This window comes from Stegodyphus dumicola, chromosome 1, assembly GCF_044657685.1.
Source record: "Stegodyphus dumicola isolate Sdum_Otavi_A_Nest chromosome 1, ASM4465768v1".
NCBI classification, from domain to species: Eukaryota; Metazoa; Arthropoda; class Arachnida; order Araneae; family Eresidae; genus Stegodyphus; species Stegodyphus dumicola.
In genome coordinates this window covers 234420420-234448059 of record NC_140768.1, presented here as the reverse complement: position 1 = coordinate 234448059, position 27640 = coordinate 234420420, and the positions used below count along the sequence as shown (strand labels likewise).

Sequence of the window (27640 nt, the reverse complement as noted above, 5' to 3'; positions counted from 1 at the left end):
AAGCAATCACAGCCCATATACAGGGTAATGCCACAATAACTATTGGGTATAATTGTCGACCCCATCTAATGCAGACTGCGGAAACTTTAACAGTAATCGCTAAGGGAAGTTTTGGAGCCAGAGGTCCTCTCCGTTCTTCGACGTATTTCGGGCGCTGTATTTCAGCAGGATAATTTAGTACCACGTGTTTCTTCAGACTGCATAAACCTTATTAGGGCACAACAAGTTAACTTCTTCCATGGCCTGCTTATTCCCCGGGTATGTCGTCCATTGAGAATGTCTCGGATTTCATCGGTCGTCGACTTGCTCATACAGCTAGAGGGGGCACACACTAAGACTGAACTTTGGCATCAAGTCATATGGAATGCCATTCCCCGGGATCATATTCAGAGCCTGTATGAGTCAATTCCACGACGTGTATAGTCTCTCATCGCTCAAGGTGGCGGACACACAAACTATTGATTTCGGATGTTTATTTTGATTTTTTGTCTTGTAAATTTGATCTTTTATTTATACCACTATCAGTAATACATGGAATAAATTTCATTCATTCCCAAGAATTCCTTCATGGTGTTGCATTTTCATAAACATTAGTGTAATAAATGTGATTTTGACAGTATATTAAACTTGATGCTTCATTTGTAAATAAAAATCATTCTCATTAGAAAAATATTTTAAATTCAAAAGAATAATGAACTTTATCTTTCAATTTATGATTAAAAAATAATGCTCGAAAATGATAACGAAGTCTAGTTAGAAATAATGCGCAAATCTACAGAATATTTGGTTATTATTGGAATTAAATTAAAAATTTCGTATTATGTGTTAAAAAAGCAAACAAAGTTCCCTGGTAATTCGAAATTCTTTTCTGGAATGGTGGAATGGTTTCTTATTTTTTCCTGTATTTTTTCCTTAAAAACATTTCGTTAATTTCTATTTAAGACGATTTAACTGAAAGATATATTTTTTCTTCATGATATTTTCTGCCCCACCTTTCAGTACCCTTTGTTTGAACGTAAGAGGCAAAGTAATAGTTTAATTTTCTTTGTAATTTATAACCATTTTTAGTGACTTTCGTAAGGTACACGACTTTCGACTCATAAGTCCAATGTTGACGCATGAGCAGTAAAAATGTATACTAGTGTTATGGTGTTTTTGAAATTGAAATTTTACCAAAAGGTACCCTACTAATTGACCATAACAAATTAAATAAAACTCAATTCAACAATAAGATACTAGTACCTATAAAAATTAACATTTTTGCGTTGTGTTTCTTCCGTATTAACCCTTAAGTCAATTTGAGTAAAAGACTGGTAAAAATCATGAGCACACAAAATAAATTTAACCATTGATTGATTTAGAAAATCTTATTTATTTTTACTCTTAAGCAATTTATATTTTAGAAAATTCTAACCAGTTAGGGAGAAATAATTGAATAAAATAAAAGGTATACTTTAACAGAATAAACTCACAATTTCCCTTCATTCTGCAATATCAAACATTATATTGAATTCATACTGGTAAGCATAATCAGTTTCATTGTAAGAAAGAATAACATACCCTCCCCGGGGAGAAAAAAGAAATAATAATATTTAACAATTTACACTTTGCAAGAGCATTCCACACATAATAAGCATATATGACTTACTTACAAAAACAAAAGGTTACTAGTTTCTTATTGCACATTATGACCTTAGAGTTTTGAGATGAGAAAATAAACCGGAATGATACTAATTTCTAATTGCACATTATAAATTTTTGAGTTATGAGATGAGAAAATAAACCGGGTAAAATATTTAAAAATAAAATCAGGCTTTACAACTTAACAGACAACTTATTCCAACTGCGTAGTGATGAAACCCAATTAATTGCACCGGATATAAAAATCTTAACGATAAAAAAATTGTCTGCCTTAATTAAATTATTTAACTAATAATTTCATTTCCCTAGCCGTTCTAATCAAATTATCTATAACAAGAAAAAAATTTCTTAAGTACAGAAGAGATAAATCAACCATTAACTATTAAAAAAAATATAAATCACTTATCTCTCTCTTCTAGGAGGCCTGGTTGGTAAGGTGGTTAAAGAGGAATTTCTTAATTTAAGTCACAAATAAAAATCCAGATGGATTGTAGAAAAGTTCTAAGGAAACTAATTCCTTGAAGGATAAGCGTGAAAAACTTTAAACTCAGATGGTTCGTAGAAAAGTTTTATGGAAGCTAATTTTTTTTTGAAAGTTGACGCGTCACCCGCATTGACCTCGGTTGAAGAAAATTATAGCTGGATGAATTCGGAAGCTAATTTCTTGAAAGTTGAAGCGTCACCAGCATTGACCTCGATTGAAGAAAATTTTAGTTGGATGAATTCGGAAGCTAATTTCTTGAAAGTTGAGGCGTCCCCAGCATTGACCTCGGTTGAAGAAAATTTTAGTTGGATGCATTCTTGACTCCATAGGACTGGAACTGGAGCATGCTATCTATAATTTTCAGCAATAGACATCCTTGAAGATGGCTCTGCGACAGGTCATCAGTTTTGACGAGATTTTTGGTTTTTCTTTTTTTTTTTTGTTTTTGTCTGTAGATCACTGAGTGTTGGACATAAGCCGTTGTTAAGCTATTTCAAGCGAGTATTCACAGCCGATAGAACATTTTGGAAACTTACAGATGATAAACGCCGAGGAGAAAAAGAAATTTAATGCAGATGAAAATAGGGCAGATGAAATTAATCTGCTGTAGCCCTTTTCTTTCGCGGGCAAATGCCCTGTAGATGACGCTGGAGAAACTCCGCCATTTCTTCCTATTAGCCGGCTCTCAGAGCACGCGCCTCAGCTTAATTCACGCTCAAAAGTGTGACAAGCGAAAAAAATCAGAAGGTGTCAAAAGTGTCCTCGTCGTCCCCCAGGGCGCCGGACTGCCAAGTTGGCACCACTCACTCTTCGCCAAAAGTTAAAACAGTTGCAACTACAGCATATCCTCAATGTTAACAAACTCGCCAAATCCACCACTTTGAAACCCCAACGGAAATTCTAAGTCGCCAAGCCGCCGCCAAAATAACCACGCCTCGTGGAAGGGGAAACTTGGAATTTCAACAACCCTGCAAGCAGTCCCAACGAAAGAACGCTGAAAACTCGAAAAAAGCTACAATTCTACCGGAAAGGGTATTTCTTCCCCCCACAAGAGAAATCACCATGAAAACGGGAAAAAAAATCTACTAATTAAAGCTCATAACTAAAATGCAATTAAAGTTAGGCAAACGAAAGTTAGGTCAAATTAAAAAGCTAATTTTTCTGCAACTAATGATATTAAATACTAAGAAATCAAATTAATTTTTGACATGAAAAACTGAGTTTATTACAAGAAAATTTCACCTAAATCCATTGTCTGATCGTACAAGATTGAAGACGCAGTTCGCGTAAACTCGGAAAGCCCAGATATATTACACTAGAATTAATAAGCCAAATAAAAGTATATAACCAAACTTGTTGTGTAGCTCAAATTTTGAATAATTACAAAATAAAATTTTGATTTTTATGAATCACCTAATTAAATTAAATTCGCTACACAACACTAGTACCCAAGTGAAAAGCGTACACAGAACATTTGCTTCCGATTAACTCACGTTAAAATGGATTTTTTTAATGTAGTCATATTAAAGAAATTCTTTGAATATAGTAATAGAATGACCGGTGCATTTCTGTTAATGGGGTGCCAGTCACCATACCATACTGCGCCGCCAAATATGCGCTCATGTAGTGTTATACATAGCTGCGTAATCTTCAGTCATGCTCACGAATGTAAAATGGATATACAATCAACAACTCAAAAAAAAAAAAAAAAAAAAAGTAATAACTTACCAAATCTCACCAAAACCACTGATACGGAATTTAAACTTTATCGCTTCCCGAATGTCGCCAAAAGTCACCCAATCCCGTGTGTACCGCATTCTAAGATTAAGCCTAAATACACTCATAAAATTCCACCTTGTTTAAATATACACTAGTACATCTAAAGCAATCTTAAATCTTGAATAAAGGCATTCCTTGAGATCAAAATTTCTGAAAGCTAACAAAGCTAACAATAGCTAACAAATTCTATGAGATATCAGTGAGTTATTATAATCTCTCGGTCTCATATCTAAGTACTTTTCTCAACTAAAGTATGGAAGTATGTAATCATAATTAAAAATTTATAAAGCCGTTTCATACATACCAGAATGCTTTCACGGTATCCTTCTTTCTTGACGTTAAAACAAGTTAGCTTACCGATGATAATCTAATTCACAGTTCGCTTCAACGTTTAGTACTGCATTATAAAGTGTCATTTTTAATTTGGTTGGCAAATATTTGTAACTTTTAAACTGGAATTAACATTGATGAACAGCTACGTTGAGAAAATATTGCATACATTCTATTTTATTTCATGTTTATGAAGTAAACCGAGTCATCAGCTTACACGTGCTTTTGATAACGAAAATTTAAACAATAATAATAACTTTTATTGCCAAACTTATGAATGAAAAATCGTTAATTTATTTAACCATCTTTGCCAGTGAGAAAATTTTCTTTATCACTTACAAAGAAATGCAGTCAAATAATTGTAACGAGAGGCTGGTAGATGAGGCGAGTTAAAATTAGAAGAATGAATTAAATTACAGCAAAGTCACTGCTATTTCAAAAAACCACAAACCGTTATTTTAAATGTTTATTTCATGAGAAGTAACAAATTTACAACAGTCAGTTTTGATATCAGCGATTAAAACGAAGAGAAATAGGAAAATATGTAAGTAACAAGCAGTCCACCCTTTATAATAATAACATTAATATGATTTTTTGAATATGAACATGAGGGATATCTGGCAAATGAAGCCTTCGTGCAAGACTTTTTAAGGGCATTTTCATTGTAATCATATCACAGATGTGGAAAACCACGAAATACAACCGAGTAGCCAGACCTTTAGTCTGGGAACAAACTGCTATTCAGCGGCCTTAACTACTCGGCCAGAGATGGTTCCCAGTAATAGTGATAAATTTTGCTAATAAAGCCATTCATAATGTAAGTAATAACAGTAGTGTTGACACACCCGGGAGTTTAAGGTGAACCGTAATCACTAAATTCTCCACCGAAACCGTTGATTTAAGCCTCACTTATAATGTTTCTCTGTTTCTCCCATTAACTCACGACACTGACTAGGTTTGGCCAACATTTCAGAATCAACTGCTAGCTAAACGCCAAGTTACCTAGATCAGGTGTCGGCCCCCTTTCTGTCAAAAAAGAATGCGGTATATATTTTAAAGTTATTCCGAGCGCATGAAAAAAATCTGATGTGTACACCACATGACTTCCTTGTACGGAATATTAAATTATACGCATTTTTTCTTGCATTTCGTTTAAACTTATTGGATTGAATTAAATCTACTTCGCCGACAGCGCATAAACCACAATAGAATAAATGCATTCTTTAAAATTCACTTTATTTGTTTACCATAGCGACATTCTGGTGCTAGGTTAACTTAAGAGTATTATATTTCGTTCATATTATAACTCAGAATGCACAAAATTTATATCGTATGAAGAATTGTCTAATCGTTGCCACATGTTCTATTCAAATGCTATAATAAAGCTAGAACGATGTATAAAAGAAATTAAGCAAACAAAACAAAAAAGAAACAGTTTTTCACTGACGATTGAGTATTTCTCATTCAATTAATTCAGTTCTCACTTCGCGACAAGGCAAAATTACATAAAAACTCAAAATATCTGTATTAAAAATTACGAAGTAAATCTTAAACACTTATTTCCTCGAAAAAATTCCAGAAAGGATTAAGCATGATTTAATTCGCAGTAATAAATGAAGGCTTTATTTTTGTTGTTGCGAAGCTACGTTTCTCTAAATTGGCAACAAATCCACTACTTTGCTGTTTCAAATGTAAATAAGCAATGGCCGGCATCAAAAAATTTATTAGGCTTAGCGGCACTTAAACAACTTAACAAACAAAAATTGTTGATAATTCTAAAAATATTGCATGCAGATTTACTAAAGGCATAAAAACCTTAACCGGAATGTAAGAACAACATAATTCAATCATTTTTAAAGCAAAAAATGTACAATTTACAAACATATAAGAGTAAAGAAACTGAAATCACTGAACCGTGTAACAGAGTGGCTATATAAATAAATATTTTTATATACGTTTGACGCCGTCGATTGCAACCAAAATACGAGGTGCACATCTACATGTTATAGCAGTCTTATATACAAAATTTCAACGTTCTGAGGCTACTCGTTTTTGAGTTATCCGACATACGTACGTACATACTTTCGTACAAACGCCACGAAAAATTCTCTCAGAATTCATTTTAAAGCAGTTTTATAATTTTTTATAGGAAAAGAGTCTTTTTTCTGTCCTTACGTACAGATATCACGCAAAAACATCGTTAAATTGCATTCGAAAGCCTTCAAAATGGATATTTTCGTTGAAATATGCTGCCTGAAACCTTTCGCGATTACAATACTTCCTTTTTACTTCGTAAAAGGAAGTAAAAAACGCTTCAAAGTCATAAGGTATTTTCTACCTCCTTTCTATATGCCTTCGGGGTGTAACGGTTAGCAAACTTGGCGCGTGTTCGAGAGGTCCAGGTTCGAGTCCCGGAGAGGGCACTGCTCATTTTTCACGTCTCCTGCTTCAAAATAATCTAATGACTCTACAAAGTACGAAATGTTTCCTTTCAAGAAGTATAATTAGATATACTTAAATTATAAATGCAAAATAAACTGTGACAAATACAAACATGACAACTACAAAGATTCGAATCTGTGTGACACCTGATATTGCAAATCTTTTGTTAATTTGTTATATGGGAGTACAAATTAGAATTACAGCCGCCCAGACTGTATAGTGGTTAGGGGAGCCTATTGCGGTAACGTCAGATTCAAATAAGAAAGTTGCTCTGCCCCACCCTACTGATTGCTCAAGACTTAATTGGATTTCGACTACAATCCATATGCGTACATTGGATACACATGTAAAATAGAAATATCTGGTTCTTTTACACAGTCAAACGTAAGAGAATTCATTCACTGATTATAGTTATGCACAGAATACACGTAATGCAATCACCTATAAGTATTTTAAAACAGATAATGGTTATCAAAGTATGGGCCCAAAAAGAACTTTTGTTCTCGAAAATTTTTCAAATACTAATTTGCTTATTGTATAGTAACTTTTTTTTACTTTCATTTAAGAATTTATTTAAAATTGCCAATTGATTGATAATAGCTATATGAGTTTATTATCATTAATTTAATTAATACATTATTTTTTCCAATGGATCTCCTTTTTTCTTCGTTTCTGTCAAAGCAACTTTATATCTGTGAATCATGACAAATCACAAATATGTGCATGTAGATAGCGAGGAATGTAAATGAGCGTTTTCAGTAATTTGGAAGAAGTCAGAATTTATAAAATTCCAGTCAGAATTTATAAAGTCAGATTCCCATACGAATCTATAAAGAACGGATCTAACTGACAATTACGCTGAAATCGTTTTCATGATTCTAAAAAGAGTTATTATTTTGAAGATATAATGGGTTTTAGAGAATTAAACGTCTGAAAATCATTAGCAAATTTTATTCTAAATTTAACTATGTGAAGAGATGTGAGTTATATTTATTTGGAAGAAAGATTAATCTTATATACTAAAATCGGATTGCTCGCTTGGGAAAAACAAACTTTAGTATGTGCCAATATATATGAGATTTAAATAATTTCAGTTCCAGTTGGAGATGATATTGCATTAATGCTGATGTTTACTTGTTTTTTGCAGCAACAGAGATTCTCCTGGGTTTTACTGCGGTGACATTGATTCTCCAAAGACATTCATCTCCGAAACCCCCCAAGTGAAAATCATCTTCCATGCAGACAGTTACGGACCAGATACATTCTTGCAGTTCGATGCGAATGTCGAAAAGCAAGGAGAGGTGCATGCCAGGTAAAGTTTCGTTTTTAATATATAAAGCTGTATATACATTTCTGGGTTTTTCTAAATATATATCTTATAGAAATGCGGTGTTTTTGAATTATACACCATATTTGCTGCAGATATGTTTGGTATTTAATATTATAATACCACATTACTTCCTTACAGTATCTTCCACCAGTATTTTAAAATTAGTTCATAAACGTGGCCTCGAAAAATAAAAGACAATATGATGCAATAAAATTTACAAACAAAGCAAAAAGCCGTGTACCAGAGCACATCGCTAGGGAAACCTTTGAAAACTATAATGTCAGCACTGGACTGAAACGGTCATGTCCTAAAAACTTTAATAAAGATATCAGAGCAGTTCTCGGCCACGATCACAGCAAATTTTCTACCTTCCAAGAGCCAACATTTCCTTCCAGGCCTTTTATGAACTCTAAAGTAGTAGTACTCAACCTACTACAGCGATGCAATAAAAATGAACTGATTGACATCACTAAACCGAAAAGGATCAGGACCATAGAACAATATCCAAAAGAAGACTTATACAGGTGGTCATCTGATGAGACAATCACTGATGGAGGTACTGGAGTATTTCAGACTATCCCACGCGATATTTCGTATCAATACAAAACTGGTACTGGAGCTATAGTCTCTAACTTCATTTCAGAGCTTCTGGCAATAGCGGAGACATTTGACATGTATCAATTTCTCAATTTCTGAGCAAGCAAAAGGACCCTTTGTCTTCTGTGACGAAAGGCAAGTCTGGATGGAAGCTCCCTGATTACCAGTGGGATCCACTTTCGCCAAAACGTTTGCAAAAGTTAGATAAGGTCTTCATTCTTGAATGGTTGCTAGTGCATGTCAACATCCCAAGTAACGAAAACGCAGATAAACTGGCAAAAGATGCTAGAAATGTAATATAATAATGTAAACATAACCCTCTCGGACACAAATGCCATGGCCAAATACAGGTTAAATGAACATTCAGTTCTAATAAAGCACCAGCTCTATAACATCAATGGAGATCGGCTTATAACTAAAATCATAGTCGGGCTTAGAACTGGACATCATAGAGGATTGGAAATTGACAGAAAATTGACAAGTAGGAAGACGTACAGAAAAGGTGATAACTACCCGGACACATAACTCCACACATTTTTGATTGTCCGGCTAACCTTGCTGATTTGTTTACACTTGAATAGGCTTTATCATAGACATGACAACAACAAGAATACCGATATCCCATTAGATATAAAATACTACAAATACAGCATTAGACGTGTTATACATATCCATTTGCATAGAAATATTTCCAGATTTCCAGACACCGGTATATATTCCAGAGAAGATATATGATTTTCTAGTTCATAAAACCATGCATAAATTCTTTTTTTCCTAATTATCGAACGTCTTGAGCAATCGAAGCATTACAAAATTATACATAACACTTGCTCAAGGTAAATGTGATATATAATTATATACTACAACATTAAAAATATGTTATTACAACAGCGCTAGAAGTTACATAGTAATTATGTTATACCACTTTTACGTTAGCCGCCTTGAAATAATTTAACCGATGGCACAGCAACTCTGAATATAAGCATTCCCAGATTTGTAGTAAACTATTCCGTAATGTAAATATTTTACAAAATTTCAAGTCTGTTTTGAATTTAAATATTTTTGCGAATCTATTAGACAAGTTAGTAGCTTAATTTTGCTCTATTATTCTATTTACAAAGTTCAAAATTCAAGGGAAGTACGTGAAAAATCAACTGAAGCAGAATTAAAGAAAATTTAAGTTTTTCTTTAATCTACATACAAAGACTATGAAGATGTCAGAATAAATTACTGTCATAAAGATTTTGTAGTCTTATAATATACATTTGAGTAAAACGTGTCATATATGTCAAAAGTGTGCTAAGCATGTTGCGATATTTTATTTAAATTTTCGTAACAGGTTTAGTTACCTACTGCTCTGTTTCAAAGATAGGTGCAAATTTTATGATAATTAGCGAAGGTTAAAACAAGAGGCAAAATCCTAAACCTGAATGATATACTGAAAAATCTTGGCTGTTGATGCCGGTGCTGCTTGACTAAAGAAAAGACCCACTGAATATAATAGACGTGGACACCTGACATTGGCGTTGTTGGGTAAGTGCTCCAAGTTAATTTCCGTTAGTCTGTCCTACCCAGTCAGTGCTGCAGCTTTGTGCATATTTACTGGAGTGTGGGCAGTTAATACTGGTCGTTAGGTAGGAGATGCATGTAAGTTTGAAATTTGTTCAATATTATGCGTTCGAAAATTTTGCTCAAGGTGGGAAGGAAACTTATAGACCGATAGTTCTCTGTCTTGGTCAAGTCTTTTCTGGGATTTCGGGGGAAAAAAAAAAAAAAAAAAAAACATTTTCACTGATTTGCAGTATTTTAGAAAATAGCATTGTACTACACAAGTATTAAAGATGCTAATTTACTATTTTGCAGTCGCGTTACGAGGCAAGTTTCGGATCATCAGGTTCGTCATTCTATCTGTCCTGGGAGCTTTTCTACTTTTGAGCCTCTTTATAATATTGATTACTTTATTAGGCGAGGTGAGACTGTTATCATGGAGTGCAGGTGGAGCTTGCATACATTCTCAGACTTCTTTTTCTACTTGACATGCCAAGATAGAGTTTACAGGCGTAATATTCGGTTGAAATTATCTTTCAATATATGTGTCAAAGACGTCAATCACACTTATCCTGGTCAGGGTCTAGTACATTTATACTTTTCTTATGCGTTTTCCCCTTTTATATTGTCATCAAGGGGAATACATTAGACATTAGCTGCCGGGCGGTTAACTCAGCTGTTGGGAGGTCGTCGGCTTGTGATATCATGCTGGAGAAGTGGATTCACGTCTGAGTTCCCGAAGGAACATGTCTGCTTATGCATTCATGTCTGCTTATGGGTAGAGGGGATATTTCTGAACTTGCGCCATCTTTTACAGAGGTTACCTTGGTTTCTGTTGGAACTATATTAAAGTGACCACACGTCCCGATTTTGGCGGGAAAGTCCCGCTTTTTGGAGGACTGTCCCGCGTCCAAATGTCCCGCTTTTTAGAAAACATCTGTATTTCTTATTTTAAATGTACTGTAAAAATATATTACCTATTATTTATTAATTATTATAGTAAATATAAATAAAAAATAAATAAAAAACACATAAAATGCATGCAGAGTAAACTAAATTAGGCGATGTAACGAGTTAGATTTACTCGGTAGTATTCACAGTCAAGGAATATGTATTGTTAACGGAGGAACAACAAGCATTAGCTGAAGGGCTATTTGCTTTACACACCACAAACCACAATGAAAGTTTCAGATCAATTGATCGTCAATTGATCAAAACATTGTACGACAAAACATTTGCATGTGCAAGAACAGAAACCGAAGCAATTATTTGTAATGTTTTTTTACTATATTCGTTTTCACAACCGCAGAAAGAATTAGATTTAAATGCACATTTATATCCGTATATTATGATGCTTCCAACCACAAATATTTAAAATTATTTCCCACAATAGTTAGACTTTTTGATCCAGAAAGAGGAATTAAAATTAGAATATTAGATTTTATTTCATTGCAGGGTGAAACTTAAAAAATAATTTTTGATTCAATAAGTACTATTAAAAATAATTTGAAAAATAAAATTATTGCCTGTTGTGAGGATAACAGTAACGAAAATTTTGGTGGAAAAGCTAGAAAGAGGCATCAATAACGTTTTCACGAAACTTAAAGAACATTTGAACCAAAAAATTATTGGAGTAGGTTGTGCAGCGCAAATTCTACACAATACTGTTCAAACAGCATAGTGGATCTTGAAAATATTATTGCAAAAATTTATTCCTATTTTTATATATATATACTTTGCGTGTTGAATGTTTGAAGGATTTATGAAAAAGCGCAGAAATCAAATATAAAAGAATTGGGTGACATTAAAAAAGAAGATTTTATGGGAATATGCGGAAAAAATCTTTTTAATATATTAGTAACCATTTTCCGAAAAATAATATTTGCGAAAATGATTTTTTTGATAAGGTGTCATTGGTAAAAAGCTATGTTACTGAAGAAAAAATTAAATGTTGTCTGCAAATGTGCAAACAGACAAAACATGGACGGAGTTATTCCTGTATTTTAAACAGAATAATATTCCTTATGAAAATTGTAGAACACGCGCTCTCCCTTCCAGGAACAAATGCAGCAACAGGACGTATTTTTTCTATTATCAATAAAATATGGTGAAATCTGTATTAAGGGTAAAATATAATTTGATCAATTCATGTGAGAAATTCCATAACATTTTAATAAGTGATCCGAATCGATTGCAAAGTATTCACTCGGATAAAAAATATGACCGTAAAAGAAAATCATAATTTTTTTAAATAAAATTTTAAATTAATTAAAAAGCATAATATTTAAATTATAGTTTTTTACAAATATTTTTATAGTTAACAATAGTTAATAATAAATATATTTTTGTATATTTACAGACAAGCATATGAATGCATACAGTAAAATGTATTCTTTTTTGAATTACTGGTCTGCTTTTATAACTAAATTACAATTCTCATTTCATTTCATTTGTCCCGATTTGTCTCAATGAAAATATGGTCACTTTAAACTAACTATATGCAAAACATGCGCGTAAAACACGATAAAATTCGCTGTTCTTTATAACGTGCATGTCTTAATAGTATTTAAAATGCTTCTGATGCTATGTACAAGTAATATGTGCTTTTATGCTCTCAGAGCCTAATTTTATTGCTATATTTATTTTATTATTTCAGATATGGTCAATTTCCGCATCTATATCCACACAGAAGAGGTGCGCCTGTACCCGGTTCATACTGTGATCGGACATTCCACGAATGCGCTCCAGGACGTTGCTTCGTCCAATCCCCTGGATTTCCCGGAATCTACCCGCGGAATCTCCACTGTAGATACCATGTAAGCGTCCGACAATTTTTGGTGGGCCTTGATTTGACGGCTTTTGATGTGGACGGACTCAGATGCGATAACCTCTTGCTCTGCTTTCCCAGGCCGATATCCAAAAATGCGGAAGACTGTCCTTATGATATCGTCAGAGTATACGACGGACCCTCAGACGATAGTCCCATCATTGTCAGTCTCTGTGGAAGAGGAAGGCTGAAATCGAACATAATTGGTATGGTAATAATACTACTTGAATTATTTGATTTTAAATGTCTGATATAATAATATTTTACCAACCATCATCTTTTGGCAAAGAAAGAGAGAAGAACCTGCAGAGCTGCTCAGGCGGTATAGAGGTTAGTAACGTTGACTGCCGTACCAATGTGTCCGGGCTCAAATTCCGGAGAAGGCATGGCTTTTTGTAAATGTGTAATGCCTGTGCGGCATGCATTGCTAGAAATATAGGGCCAGCCAAAAGTCCTCTAGAGTGATTTAGTGGTATGGGATGAGTGGTGAGAGACCCTCATACCCATCTCTGGAGATTCTCTTCTTCAAAATCGGGGCAAAACTGGGAAAAGTAGTAATGTCACCTATATGGTGCTCCAGGCTTATGACAACGACAGACGCAATCTTGCACTCCTTGCCACGATAATCTTCGCGAGATTGTTCTAATTATAGTACAGAGAAGTGAGATTAGCCGCAAAAACTCTGTAGATACTTTGAGAAAGGGATAATAAGACTTCTATCTTATGATATTATATATACACTTATTTATTTGTATTTTGGTTTATTATTTAAAGGTTGTAAATTTTAGATGAAATTCGGATATGATTTTCTTATGATTTCACATGAAAACTGTCGTCTATTTCAGTTCCTTTTAAGGGGTGTAGACGCTGAATTATACAAATAACTATAAATCAATTAATTAAAGCAAATTTTGCACCCAATTGAAAATTTATTGAAAAAAAGATTAAAAGCAGATAAAATTCAATCAAAAGATATCGCAATCAAAATATAGATTGCGATATGCATATTTGAACACAGTAGCGAGAACAGAGGAGAACTTATGCGAAAGAAAATGTTAACAACATTTTTAAATACAACCCTCATAATAAACTCTATATCTAGTTTAGCGTCTCAAACTTCTGCTGGAAACAAAGCTGTGGTCTAAATTCGTTATAAATATCCGTTTCTTAGGTTAAGTCATGAATGTTGCTATTATTTTTATTTCTTTTTTAAGGAAGAAAAAATATCAAAAATGCAAATTGCTGTGGAACATTTAATTTCATAGAAATCGATTAACAGATATACTTCTTTACAATAAATGTCTTGCGAACATTCATATTATTATCCTTGAATTTCCAGTGTCGCAAAGTAATGCGCATAAGATAACAAAAGCAAAAAAAAACTGAATAGCCGAAAGAGAATTAAAAGAAAAATAAACGGGAGAATATGTTGTAGAAATAACGCATACACATGCCCAAGCATATGACAATAATTTCCTGCGAATAGTTCAAGGTAAAAGTCGAAATGACATAGAAGGAAATTCTAATTTTACTTTGCAAATTTTCAAACATTGGGTAGACAAATTTCAGTTAAAAATTTCTATCTGAAAGTCCAAAGCTATCTACATTCCAAAGCAGGGAACAAAAATTAACTACCTACGAAATCCAATCATAAAAATATCACAAGAGAAAATAACAGTGGAAAAATAAATGCCTTAGTTAGGCATAATTTTGGATAAAAGGCTATCCTATCACCATCATATAATTTCAATTAAAAGTAAACTTCTAATATTGTTCAATTCGCTGAACATTACTACAGCCAGAACTTTCAGAAGTTTTTCAAAATTAAAAAAAATCTGGCATCATACAGTGACTGAGAAGATTCTCCTACATGGTGCTTCTGCTTGGGGTATGTCTCTAAATCAACAAGATCAAAGGCAATTACTTTCTTTACAACGTTTATTTTTCCTACCAATCTCTAAAGCTTACCTCACAACTCCAACAAATTCTTTACAAATTTCAGCAGGTCTTCCTCCAATAACCCCCACTTTAATGAAAGAAACGATTAAAACCAAAGTAACACGTCTGTGACAACCAAGTTCCTTCATTTCTACTGTCATCCCTCAGATTACGAGGAACTCAGAAAACATCAAGGCATATTTATTCCCAGAAAACTTGATTACAAACATACCGACTAACTTATTTCAATTACAAATATTCACAGATGGATCCAAAACAGAATTGGGTGTAGGTTGTGCCATTTGCGCTTTTTTCAATGGAAAGCAAATTAAAATGTGGAAAACAAAATTAAATAAATCAAATTCCATCTCCCAGGCAGAGCTATTGGCAATTTAAGAGGCAATTAAATTTTTCAAAAATGTTCTCTACAACTTGCATAATAATATCTGATAGTGCTTCGAGTCTTCAAGCTATAGTAGGGCAAAGTCACTTTCCATTAGTGAGAGATATTCAATATATGTTAACGCACTTTACAACAGGTACAAAACCAAAATTATATTGGACATGTGCCCTGTCAGCAATGAGATCGCTGATCAGCTAGCGGGAGAGGCGGCAAACAGCATTTTAACATCAAGTATTTTCTTGCCTAATTCAATTTCTGAAAGATCTACATTTTTGGACCTATTTTGGCCCTACAACAAACAATGCTCGTGAATGGTTCCAGCAGATTCTCAGGAATAAATGTATTGGCGAGAAGTTTCAGACTCTAATGAACCATCTTATTGTAAGCAGCGACAATCCCAAAGCAGTATAATTCTAATTTGTAAGGTATTAATGTTATTTATATAAAAACCGCTGAATAAACAGAAAAAAGCTAAAGTCTTTCAAACTAAACACCTGCTCATTTTGTAGTTTTCTGTGCTATATATTGCATGCTTCTGAGATTTTCTTTCCCATTTCTTCTTCCATATTTCTCGAAAATCTTTATTCACTCAGTTTCAGTCATTTGGTTTTAAATGAAGTTTTATTTCAATGAATTTTATTTTATTTTAATTTTAGCATATACATACGATGACATATATATATGTATATAAATACATATTTTTTACTGTACGTGCTGGTGCTTTTCCTGATTCTGACACATTTGTAGTACTATTTTAGCATTTTTACGTATTTTATTTTAATTTTAACATATACATACGATGGCATATATATATATAAATACATATTTTTTACTGTACGCGCTGGTGCTTTTCCTGATTCTGACACATTTGTAGTGCTATCTTAACATTTTATATCTTATGTTAGTTAAATTTGACTACTTAAGTACATTAAATTTCGAAGCATGTTATTAAAGATGCGTTACCTATTCGTAATTCTAAAATTCAAATTGAAAATTTGTGAGCATCAAATTTATTAATTAATTTAAAATGTTAAGAATGCAAAATAAACGGTATCATAAACATGGTTATATGGCTGAAAGTAATATATTTACTTACCGTTTTACTGCATCTGAGCTTAAGATAGAACAAACATTTCAAATTTACACAAAGACAAAATAGTATTTTTTAAACTTTCTTATTTAAGCCATTTTTATCCATTTTAGGCCTGATCAAAACGGGAATTCATTTTATATTTGTTTCTAAATTTGTAATAATTACTTGAAAGCCTTGACAGCATTTTGCAGTTCTAGGAAATTTAATGTCTTTATATAAGTAATTTAAACGCTCATTAAATGATTAGAGTGTAATTTTAGTGAGCAAGATTTTCCTTCTCTGACAGATTATTTTCAAAAACTTCCAAAGTTTCAAAAAGTCTAATTCTTGCAATTTGGAAAAAAATATGAAATGTGAAGGGTTGCCAGTTGCAGCTTTAGTCAAAGCGAATAATGTTTTGTTAAAAAAATGATTAGACAATTTGCTTGTGAAACTATTCAGGAGTGATACCAATTGACTTATAGTTTTAATTTCATATGAGGAATCTATTGCCGCATTTTTATGAGAAATTTAAAGCTATTTTCTTGAAAAAGAAGAAAACTGATTTGCTTAATATACCTTTCAAGTCCTATTTTCAGTTATTTCACCTATGAATTTGTTATTTTGTTAACATTTGGAAGGCTAATTTATCTTTGTTCCTTTCAGCTTCTGGACCAGACATCTTGGTGGAATTTGTGACGTCTAACGCTGGACCTTTATTAAATACAGGATTTCACTTCAAAGCTGATAGTATCATTGATCCTGACACTTCAGAACCACTTCAACTGCGCAATAACAGTTGTTTCGTGGAGAGATATCTACCAGAGAATAAAGAAATAACTTTCTCCAATCTTCGATCATGGTATCCTCCGAACACAACTTGCGCTTATCGTTTTTATACTACGCCAGAGGATGTCATACGACTGGACTTTTTGCTATTCAGGATTGAAAGATTTACCATGTGTGAGGAATCTCTGAAACTTTATGACGCTCCAGAACCCAATCCTACAAAAATTATCACAAAGCTTTGTGATATGAATAAAGCTCAAGCTGTTTACGAATCTACAGGACATTATCTGTATGTAGAATTCGTAAGTTCCAGAGGATCTCTCGATGGATCTTCAATAAGTTATGAATTTCAAGTGAAATCTGTTGGAGCTTCTTCTCTTGAAAGTGGTCATGCCTGTAGCAGAGTCTTAGATCATGATGGACATTTAACATTACCTTTACATGAACTTAATGCTACCAACCAACCAGTTACTTGTAACTATACTCTTGATGCGAGCTCCTTATTGCACGGAAGAATAAATCTTACATTAGAAGTTCCCTTTGAAAAAATGACAAAAGTTTGCACAGAATGTAAAACAGAATCAATTGTTTTAGAAGTTTTTGGAGCAACATTAGATGACACGCCCTTATGTCTATGTCATATCACTCGTAGACGGAGTGTAACAATTACGTCGATGTCATCAATTATGGTTATTATGCTGAGATCTAGTCCCGTAACAGTTGATACAAAGAACTTGATTTTAGCCCCACCTAGCAACCTGAAATCATCTAATAATAAAGACATAACTGGAAATTTCATTTTCTTTAGTGATGTACGATGCGGACCAGAAATTCTTAAACTAGATTTACAAGGTTTTATAACATTTCCATCATTTCAAGAGAATGCCTTACCAGGACCAGTGCATTGTCTTTGGCAGGTTCCACTGTTACCTGGAATGGATGCGGGCTTCAGGCTGGAAAATTTTCTTGGAAACAACTGCAGCTCGGACTATCTCAAAGTAAATCATGTCCTTTTATGCCCAACACTCATAGAACATTCTTTTGTGGTACAGCGAGAAGACATCAAAAGTTCAAATGTAGTCTTGGATCTAAGAGCTAGTGAAGCCTCTGAAATTAATTTTACTTTATGGTGGACCCAACTTCGAGTTCTACCATCGACATCATCTGATTATTCTCTAATGTCTCTGGGGAAAGAATGCGAGTTCTTATGCGCAGCTTCCATGACTTGTATCCGCAAGGAACTCGTATGCAATGGCGTGCCCAATTGTCCCAGAGCTAAGGATGCTCCAGTGAGGAGATATTCTCCTGACGAAGAACCCTCGATGTGTCTTTCTGGAAGGCACAATCTTCATCTCCACTGGTGGGTGATAGGTTTTGGACTTGTCATAAGCGTTTGCATTTTAATGGGACTTATTTATTCTGTCTGCAGAAGGTGCCAAAATCACAGACAAAGGTTTTAATATTGTTATTTCATTCTGATGTTCTTACATTTTCTTCGAAATTTAAAAGGGTGCTTAACATGTAGAATAAAAGTCTTTTTAAACATTTAGTATTTGTATCATATTAAACAAATTTCTTAAATTAAAGTAAAAATGTAAAAGGAATTCGGACATGTATTCATGATGTACTCAATTTTTGTGAATATGTATTTGAAATGTTATTAAAGTACGTTTTTCTAAAATTTTGAAAAATCTTAACTTTAGCTGATCATTTATATATTAAGCATCCGTGCTATATAAAGACGAAAACATGGTACTTAAACATAAACTACTTTTTTCATAGTTTATTATTAATGACATATATGACTATATTATGCGCGGAACATAATCATATAGCTATCGTAATAGAATAATAATTTTCATTCATCATATTATTGATTAGTTTCATTTAGAAAAATATTACTTCGACAAAAAAATATATGTTAAGTAAGTTGTGATATTTAACCAAAAGAATGCAGAATTGAAAAGAAATTAAACCAGTTAAAAAATTTGAGAATAGTAGGAATATTCAAAGTACAAATTCGTAAAAGTTTAAATGGAAGAATACTGTTGCTATAAATGTGGTTACAATTTTTATTTGATTTAAATATTTTAGGAAAACAAAACAACTGATTAAAATGATGCGCTAAGCATCAAAATAATTGTAAAACAATTTTCTGAAGTTTATCTCGAAGAAACTTTTAATGTTTATGTGAATAACTAAAGAAACTGATACTTTCCTTCATCAAGAATTTATTTTTTTTCTTTCTTGAAGAAAGTTATACAGATCTTTCTACATTCATATTACAAGATCAGAACGTTCTTGTTCCTAAATGTTAAGTTGTACAGAACTAATTTTTTCCCTAATACTAAACTCTCTTAATTACAGAAAGAGATCTTGTATTTAAAATAACTAATTTTGTTAACAACGAAACCTAAAATAATATAGTGTTATTAGAAAATGGAAAATAAGTTATAACTCATAGATTTATTCACATGTCAAATTTTCCTACAGCGCGAGTTCACTGTAAAACGCCGAGCACTAGTAATCCTACCTTGGTTCAAACCGCAGTCAACGGGTTTTCTGTATGAGAAATTTCGTGGATTTCCTCATGTGTAACGAAATACAATCTAAATTTTCTTAAAATGCCCTCCACGAATGTATCCTTTCAATTAGGCATATAGCTCTAATGTACCTTCCGGTAATTCAATTCAACATTGCTATATTCTAATAGCCACGACCGGTGTGAATAAAAAAGTTAAAATTTTTTCAATAAATGCTTCCATAATTAGAGTATTTTGTCAGTATAAATAATAATAAATATTAGGTTTTGCATTTACAGCTAAGAACGATCCCCAGAATGTTTTAATTTAGCATTGGTTTACATGTGCAAATGTGTTTCAAAATATATTTCTTCATCCTTTAATTGAACCGTGTAATCAATGCTTTGCAATTTTTGAAAAATGAAGTTTTTACTCAAGAGAAAAGACGAGAAAAAATGAAGTAGTGTGAATGAAATTAATTTGAGAACTACTTCTTAAATTAAGTCAGTAAAGGTGTATTATTTTATGAGACACATCGAAGAACCTCAAAGGTTTTACTGTTTTTAGTTCGCATATTTCTTTTCCTCACAAAATAGTGAGTATTCCCACTTGAGGTGTATATTTGTCGCAAGTCTCGTGCGCGGAAATTCGAGTGAAACAGAAGCATAGCTTCGTGTTGAAAACTTATCTTTTTTTAATTAAATATGAACACAAGCCTTCACATGCATTAAGTTACAATAAAACAGTGTCATAGTAATCGATTTTCTGTGTTTCAATTCTGCAGTTTTAAACAGCTCATTTTAATTATATTATAAAATTTTAAATTTTATATCTTTATTTCGTATCTCTTTCACTGTTGTAATTTACAGATTATTAATTTATCTTAATTTTCGTTTAATCTAAAAATAAATCCTTTTTGTTTCTAACCCAAAAGGGCTACTCGTCTCGAGACAAGATTTTGCGTTATTTCATTTTAATGCGTAGTTTCACTTTGCATTCGAATCTGTTACCATTCGGAAAAACGTAAGACATTATTCTTCAATATTTTATCTATCTGTTATTAATTAACAAACTAAACTATTTAAGAGCAATACATGCAATTCTTAAGAGTATTATTTTTTACCTTGTAATCTGATCGATTTAAATAAATATACATTTCATTCATGATATATCTAATTTAAAACATTAAATATTTTTACAGAATTACATTACATGTTTTTTGACTTTTTAAATTTACAGAAAATTTAAAACATTCCCATGTTAGTTAAATGCATATTCATCTAGCATGTTATAAAATGGTTCTCCCTATTTTACCTAGGCGGTCTCTAACTGTAATCTCTGCTGATAAACAAGATTAAACTTTAAATTTCCCCTTTAAGCCCTTTTGGGGGAATCGTTGAAATCTGAAGACTCTAAGATTTTAATTCTTTTTAACCTAGTTTATGTTTATGTGTGTGTTCTGCTGAGTTGAAAAAATAGTCGTGTTTCAACTAAAAAACAAGAAATATAGTAACGAAACTTATAAACTTCCTTTACTATAATAAGACAAAAAGACTCCAAATGTTAAGACTATTTATTAATATATTTGTTCATTTGCCCACATTTATAAATATCTATTACATTATACATACTGATAAAGCTCAAACTGATAACAAATAGTCTAATTTAAATTCTTAACCTGTCTGTGAAATAATTTAATGTTGTAACAGCTTATATATTTCTATACATTAAATAATATATTTACTCGTAATTTTAAGAAAACACGTTTTACTTTGATTTATAGTAACTACAGTATTAATAAATTCTGTAGCCTTTCTTAACATCATAAGGATCTTAATCGAGGTAATATGATGTTTTTCGTAATGTACAAATATGTCAAAAGTTTCATTAGCAGATGAGCATTTAATAATATTGTGCTTCCTATCCACATGGCATAAAATATTAACTTTACGTTTCAAAATGTAATACTATATTGCTGATTAGTACATCAAAACGAACTAGATTAAAAGCAGCATAGAAGTGTCCCAAAATAATTGATACATTTCCAAAGATTACTTGCAAGAGAACGACTAAATATATGCATGCGTAACTTGATAAATACAGAGAGAAAAGTCATTCAGTTTTTTTCTACTTATTCTGAACGAAAAACGAAGTCTATATCGCTTCTTTAGAAAAGAGGTATTAAAAATTCTGATCATAAGGTGTATTCGATATAACGGAGACACATTGCATGTGAAAGGAATTTAAAATTATTTAAAATTATGTCTGTCAATAAATGCAGTATATGAAATATGATATATTTCTGCACATCTCTTCTTTCTTGTGAACAATATGATGTTTATGAATATTATAATCATACACGACATTATAATTATACTTGACATACATCCATGTTAATTACATGTTACTAAGTGCAATGCTGCATAATCGCAACAAGATAAACGGGGAATTTTCGAATGAAAGAAATCATAGTAATGGCCGTGTTCTGAAATCAGCATGTTTTAAATAACTGAATAGACATTATAGGATAAAGGGGAAAGAAGGTACATATAATCTCAGGAATGAATCATAATGTCTTATAGAAAAATCATAAAAGATAACCGAAAGTTATCCGTAGCATGTGAGAAATATCTGTTTGTATTAAGCTTTATTCTTTCATTTAAATATGATCTAATTTCAACTAACCTATTTACTCTAACTTAATTTCAACTAACCTTTTTGAGTAGTCGCACATTAACTAAAATTAATGCGTAGAAGAAAGCATAGTGTGTTGAAATCAATTCAGAAATCAGTTCAGCAAACATTTAGAATTCCTCCATCAAGAACATTTATAGAAATTTGTTGGAGATAGTAAAGCGATGTGAAACATCATCTAACTAGATCCCCAGTCATATTTATTTTTATTATCTTTAGGAATTCGTCAAATATCTCTTGTAGGGTACGCGTTCAATTTGCATTGTCGTTATGAAGGCAAAAATTGCGGATGCTTATTGAAGGAAAATGTGTATGTGCAGGAATTTACAGTAAACATTTGCTGTTGTTATTGGATACTGTGAGAATTGCTAATGATGTATGTGTGTGTATATATATATAAGCAAAATGTACTTCAGAGAACGCAGCTTATAAATAAATCTGCTTATGTAAAGCTTGTTCTTGTATCCTTGTAAATCTTGCCAATATTTGACATTGTACAAGCAATTCTCGGGCATTCTGTATATTGAACTATATAAAGAAAAACAGAGCTGTAGAAAGAGATTAGGAATAAAATAAATATATGATAAAGTAACATACAACTACTTCAAAGTTAGCCTTAGGCTTCTGAAGACATTTCCGTAATGATAAGTTTAAATCTATGTTAATTACGAGTATTTTGAGGGATACAAATTTTGGAAGACAAAATGGCATTATTCAATGTCCTTGTAGTGATTTATTAAAGTTAAAAAACAGACGTCTTCAATCATCCGCTGGAGACCATGCTGTCCCAGTCAAGTTCCCATTCATTTTTCAATCGTTCTCTCTGAAAAAAAAATAATAAAATAGAACCGATATAAATATGTCCTTAGAGTACTAAATTTTAATAAGATGAATGGAGTAAGAAATATGTCTAGGAGACTGATAAGTATTGAATATTTATTTCATAAATGCAATGGTGCGTATATTTGTTGAGATTAAATAAATCATGTTATGAACGAAAGTCATTTTTGACTAATGTATAAACATTTTCATGAAGAGAAGATAAATGATCTAATCATTAGACTTTCAGGTCCATATAGTGTTGAAATGATTATGACCATCAGATACTTAAACAGTTGTGTTACTTTAGAATATGAACTCTCTTTATATTAACTTAATCATAAAGTTTAGATATTATTGATACAAGATCAGCTGTTCGGCCCACCAGCGGCCGAACGATAAAGTCGCTGAAAACTGGTAGTTCGGTCCTACATGGGCGTTGCGTGTTTTTCCCCATTTGTAACATGTATATGAGCTAACTTTCCTTAGAAAGTGTTTAGTGTGATTTTATGAGACATTTGTAAGTTTCAATCTTATGGTGCAGCAAAAAACATCTTTGGAGCATCGGAATATGTGTAATATTTAATACCATCGTGTCTCAACAACAAATTTCTTCATAACTCTCTTATGCGTGTAGTACTATCTTCGTAAAAATATTTTTATATTTTAAACTTGAGTTCACCAAGTGTTTAGAATTTTCAACAAAGAAAAAGAGCTGAATGCGTAAATAAATATTCCAGTTAGAATTATACATAAATCGAAAAACTGAATGTGAAAAATATCAGATTTTAGAGTCTTAAAAAATCCTTCTAGCATTAGAATAGTAAATTAAATAGCTCTCAAACCGAGAGAGGTGTCCAAAGTATTTCTGAAAAGCTCAAATCATAATTAAATCGCCTTACTTCCTACTTCCGCATTTACAGTGTTTACGTTTCAAATTAGTTTCATAATATCGAGCTGAGATTACATGGACACTGGCTTTTTGGTTTAGATATATGGTATTTATATATATGATCACTTTTGCGTATAAATTTGTATTATTTGCACCGTTTGGTTTTCCACTGTTAGACACAGCAGCATAATTTATGTTTTTATTTAATAAATGTGTATTTTACATCCAAGGAGTTAGAATATAAATCTTTTATATATTAATTATGAAAAAGTATATAAGACGCAGTGCCTGGCGATTCTGCAATATAAAATTTACTGAAGCTTGTTTCGCTCTTCTGTACTAGCTTATTGTACTTTTTGAAATATTACATTTAGAATTCTCATATTCTGGTTTTATAAATAAATAAATTTTTGTCTCATTATTTCATGTATAAAAGAGTAATTTGAAAAAAGCATATTTCATTGAAGCTTTATTTGGCATATCGTAATTTTGAAACTAATTTCCCTTAAATTTAAATCGGGCTTTATGTAGCTAGGTGCTGCTTTCAGCCCAAAAATAACATATATACATCTGAGTATAATTTGATATTTTATTTACAATATGTTAGATCTTTTTCTAAAGAAAAATATCACTATAGATAACAAATTAAAAAAAAGGTGCAAACTAACTATTCTACATAGAAATCCATTTACTTCTTTTTCCAATACAAGTGATATTAGAACGAACAGTGATGCTGGGAAGTCAACGATAAAGTTTTTGTCAAAAATACCCTTAGGTCCTAGCCAAGAAAAGTATCAAAATTCGTAATGAACCTAAGACTACAGTCTGTCATTTTATTCAACTTCCTCTTTGTATTTTCTTTTAAGGAAATGTTGTTAATAATCCTTACAATCTGAAATTCAGCCAGATCAGATCCACGAATCGTGATTCGTGACTAGAAGGTACGGGATAGCATCTTCAGTTGACCAAGACCTTGGACATCTCATAAGTGACAGTACGAGGTTGCCCAACTCCATCCTAGTTTAAGATGAACAGTATGTCGGTGGGGAGAACCGAGAGTCTGTTACCTTTCTCCCCTAATCTTAACCTCTCAAAATAGCTTTCTGGACAATAGCATTTTAAACTATCAAGGCAGTATACACTTACAAACATCTGTACCTTTTCCGGATTGGAACCTGGGCCCAAGTCTACGAGAGCCAACTGCCCTCCCACCATGTCATTAATGCTGTTTAAAGTAAATTATAAACCTATAATGTAAACTAATCCACTGTCCAGTGTAAGAGATAAGGTTGTTTTACCTCCGTAACCTAATTAATGATGTACATTTTATATTTGATATAGTAAATGTACATTTTATATTTGATATTATAAAGTGTAATACAATATATTAGCGTAGATTGGATCTACGCTAACATACGCAGTTCATTATTTCTAACCAAGAAAGTCTATCTTTGGAGTAACAAAAAGATGCGTGTTTCATTTAAAGCAACGTATCCATTAAATCCGGGTGCTTACCCCCAAGGTGGTTAAAAATAAACACCCCTACTCTGAGCTCTCTATACATCGAACTACTGAGTGTAAAGGCCCCAAAATTATTGAACATTCTATTCAAGACATGGGGAAACGGATTACGTGAAAAACAAATTAGTTCCAGAGACACCGATAGGCGGTGCTGTGCAACGAGAAATATGCTGAAAAGGCACAAATAATCACAAAAATAGACATGAGATATGGTAATATTCCTTTTTAATTTCTATTGCTGATATGAAAAAAAAAAAGAACACAAAAAGTTAAAAAACTTAAACTGTCATTGTAACTGCAATTTCGTTCTCTGGCCCTCTCGTTCTCCAGATCTTAATCCATGTGATTTTTGGCTGTGGTGTTACTTAAAAAATCTTGTTCATCGACGAACTCTAGTAACTTTTGCAGATTTGAAAGATAGTACCACTCTGCATGTGAGAAACATCTCAAACGACCAATTACGATCCGCAGTTGAATAAGCTGTCCACAGACTGCAGATTTTACATCTTGAAGAAGGAAACCATATTCAGCAGCTTCCCTTGCATCGATAAAGTCTTTGTGATATGAAATGTTCGGTACGTTAGAATTAAATGTGTTATAAAGTGTATTTTGTGTCTTTTAAGCATATGTTCTGTTGTACAGCGCCGCCAATCCGTGTTTCTGGAACTGATTTTTTTTTTCACGTAATCCATTTCCCCATGTTTTGAATAGTATGTTTAACAATTCTGGAGCCTTTACACTCAGTAGTTCGATGTATTGAGAGCTCAGAGCAGGTTTATTTTAATATTAACCACCTTATATAACGGGTGGCCCAAAATAAACTGAGCCCCAAGCAAGTGAAGTCTTCCATGTCCGGTTTGGATATTTTCGGGCCGCCCTGTGTAATTTACTTTTAATATTCCTTTCATAACTGTTTGAAATTTTAATTGAAGATCATAAACCTATATGAAATCGAATTTTTCATTAAAACTGAGTACTTCAAAAATCACTAAACATACGCAACGAAGTATTAAATTGAGTTCGAGTAAATGAGTTCAAAAAGTTATAAACATTTATAATTAATTAACTCTGACATTTTATGTGCTTGAACTTACCACAGAAGTCGGTGGTCTGGGCGTACGTGTTATTTCATCGTCTGTGGGAGGACGATAAACAACAGATTCTGGAGGGTCGAACATTCTAGGTTCTGGTCCTGGTCCAAGCCACTGTCCAGTGTTATAGCAATACTTCCCCATCATGAGTTTATTTCGAGCAGATCCCCTCATGAACAGGGCTTCTTGGAAGGGGATTTCACGGTAAGATGGCATTTTGCTACGTGCCTGAGTATGAAGAGTAGAATAATTACTTTATTGAAGGATTAGAAAAGAAAATATTAATACAGTTAATTGCAATTAAAGACAATGTTCTGGAACTCCTTGTCTGCGTATATAAACTGGTTAGTATTTGCATTATCCAGAGTTTTAGTAATGAATTATCTACTTTTAAATGACTAGGTTGCTTTAAGTTTACAAGTCCAGAATGATTAATAATGCATTTAACAAAAATACTTCCAAATTTTATCTCTCAATTTATAATTTATGTACTGCATATGACTTACTATCGTAACATGAGCAGTTTTAAAGTGATATTCGTAATTATGCTTTGATTTTTTGTGTTATGATCAAGAGTTGTCATTTGTCACTTACTTCGCGATAGTAAATGCGCATTTTGAATTCACACAGAATGTCAGAAATGTTGATTTCAAACATCATCTTGAAGATGGCTATCGTTTTGCCAATGTATCGTTTTGAACCTCGCAATGAGAAGTCATTAGATATTTAATTACAGAACTTACGCATATTTACTTTGCTTAAAGCATCATTAAATCACTCTGTTTTTGTACGCTAGAAAATGTAATAATTTGAATAGGAAGAAAATATTTTGAGCAACTCCATATCTGGAAGAAACTCTTGAATCTCATCCGCCTGTTTTACGAGAATGTAAGTATGAAGCTAAATTAATTGGCCTTTCAA

General features: G+C 32.5%; 2 protein-coding genes across 4 annotated transcripts in view; one reads left to right on the top strand and one right to left on the bottom strand.

Annotated features, from left to right (window-relative positions):
• LOC118182981 (cubilin-like) overlaps positions 1–18861 on the top strand; it is a 31251-nt gene extending 12390 nt beyond the window's left edge. Inside the window, exons 3-5 of the mRNA XM_035352374.2 lie at positions 7824–7988; positions 12808–13184; positions 17058–18861. Of these exons, the coding sequence (XP_035208265.2) occupies positions 7824–7988; positions 12808–13184; positions 17058–18640 (2125 nt within the window). The 3' untranslated portion in view covers positions 18641–18861. The remainder of the gene's footprint in view (positions 1–7823; positions 7989–12807; positions 13185–17057) is intronic.
• Positions 18862–21261: 2400 nt separating this feature from the next.
• LOC118182980 (uncharacterized) overlaps positions 21262–27640 on the bottom strand; it is a 223419-nt gene continuing 217040 nt past the window's right edge. For all 3 annotated transcript variants that reach the window (XM_085826414.1, XM_085826421.1, XM_085826408.1), the window contains exons 6-7: positions 26723–26947; positions 21262–23219 (exon numbers count right to left, since the gene is read on the bottom strand). In XM_085826414.1, the coding sequence (XP_085682540.1) occupies positions 23160–23219; positions 26723–26947 (285 nt within the window). In that variant the 3' untranslated portion in view covers positions 21262–23159. The remainder of the gene's footprint in view (positions 23220–26722; positions 26948–27640) is intronic.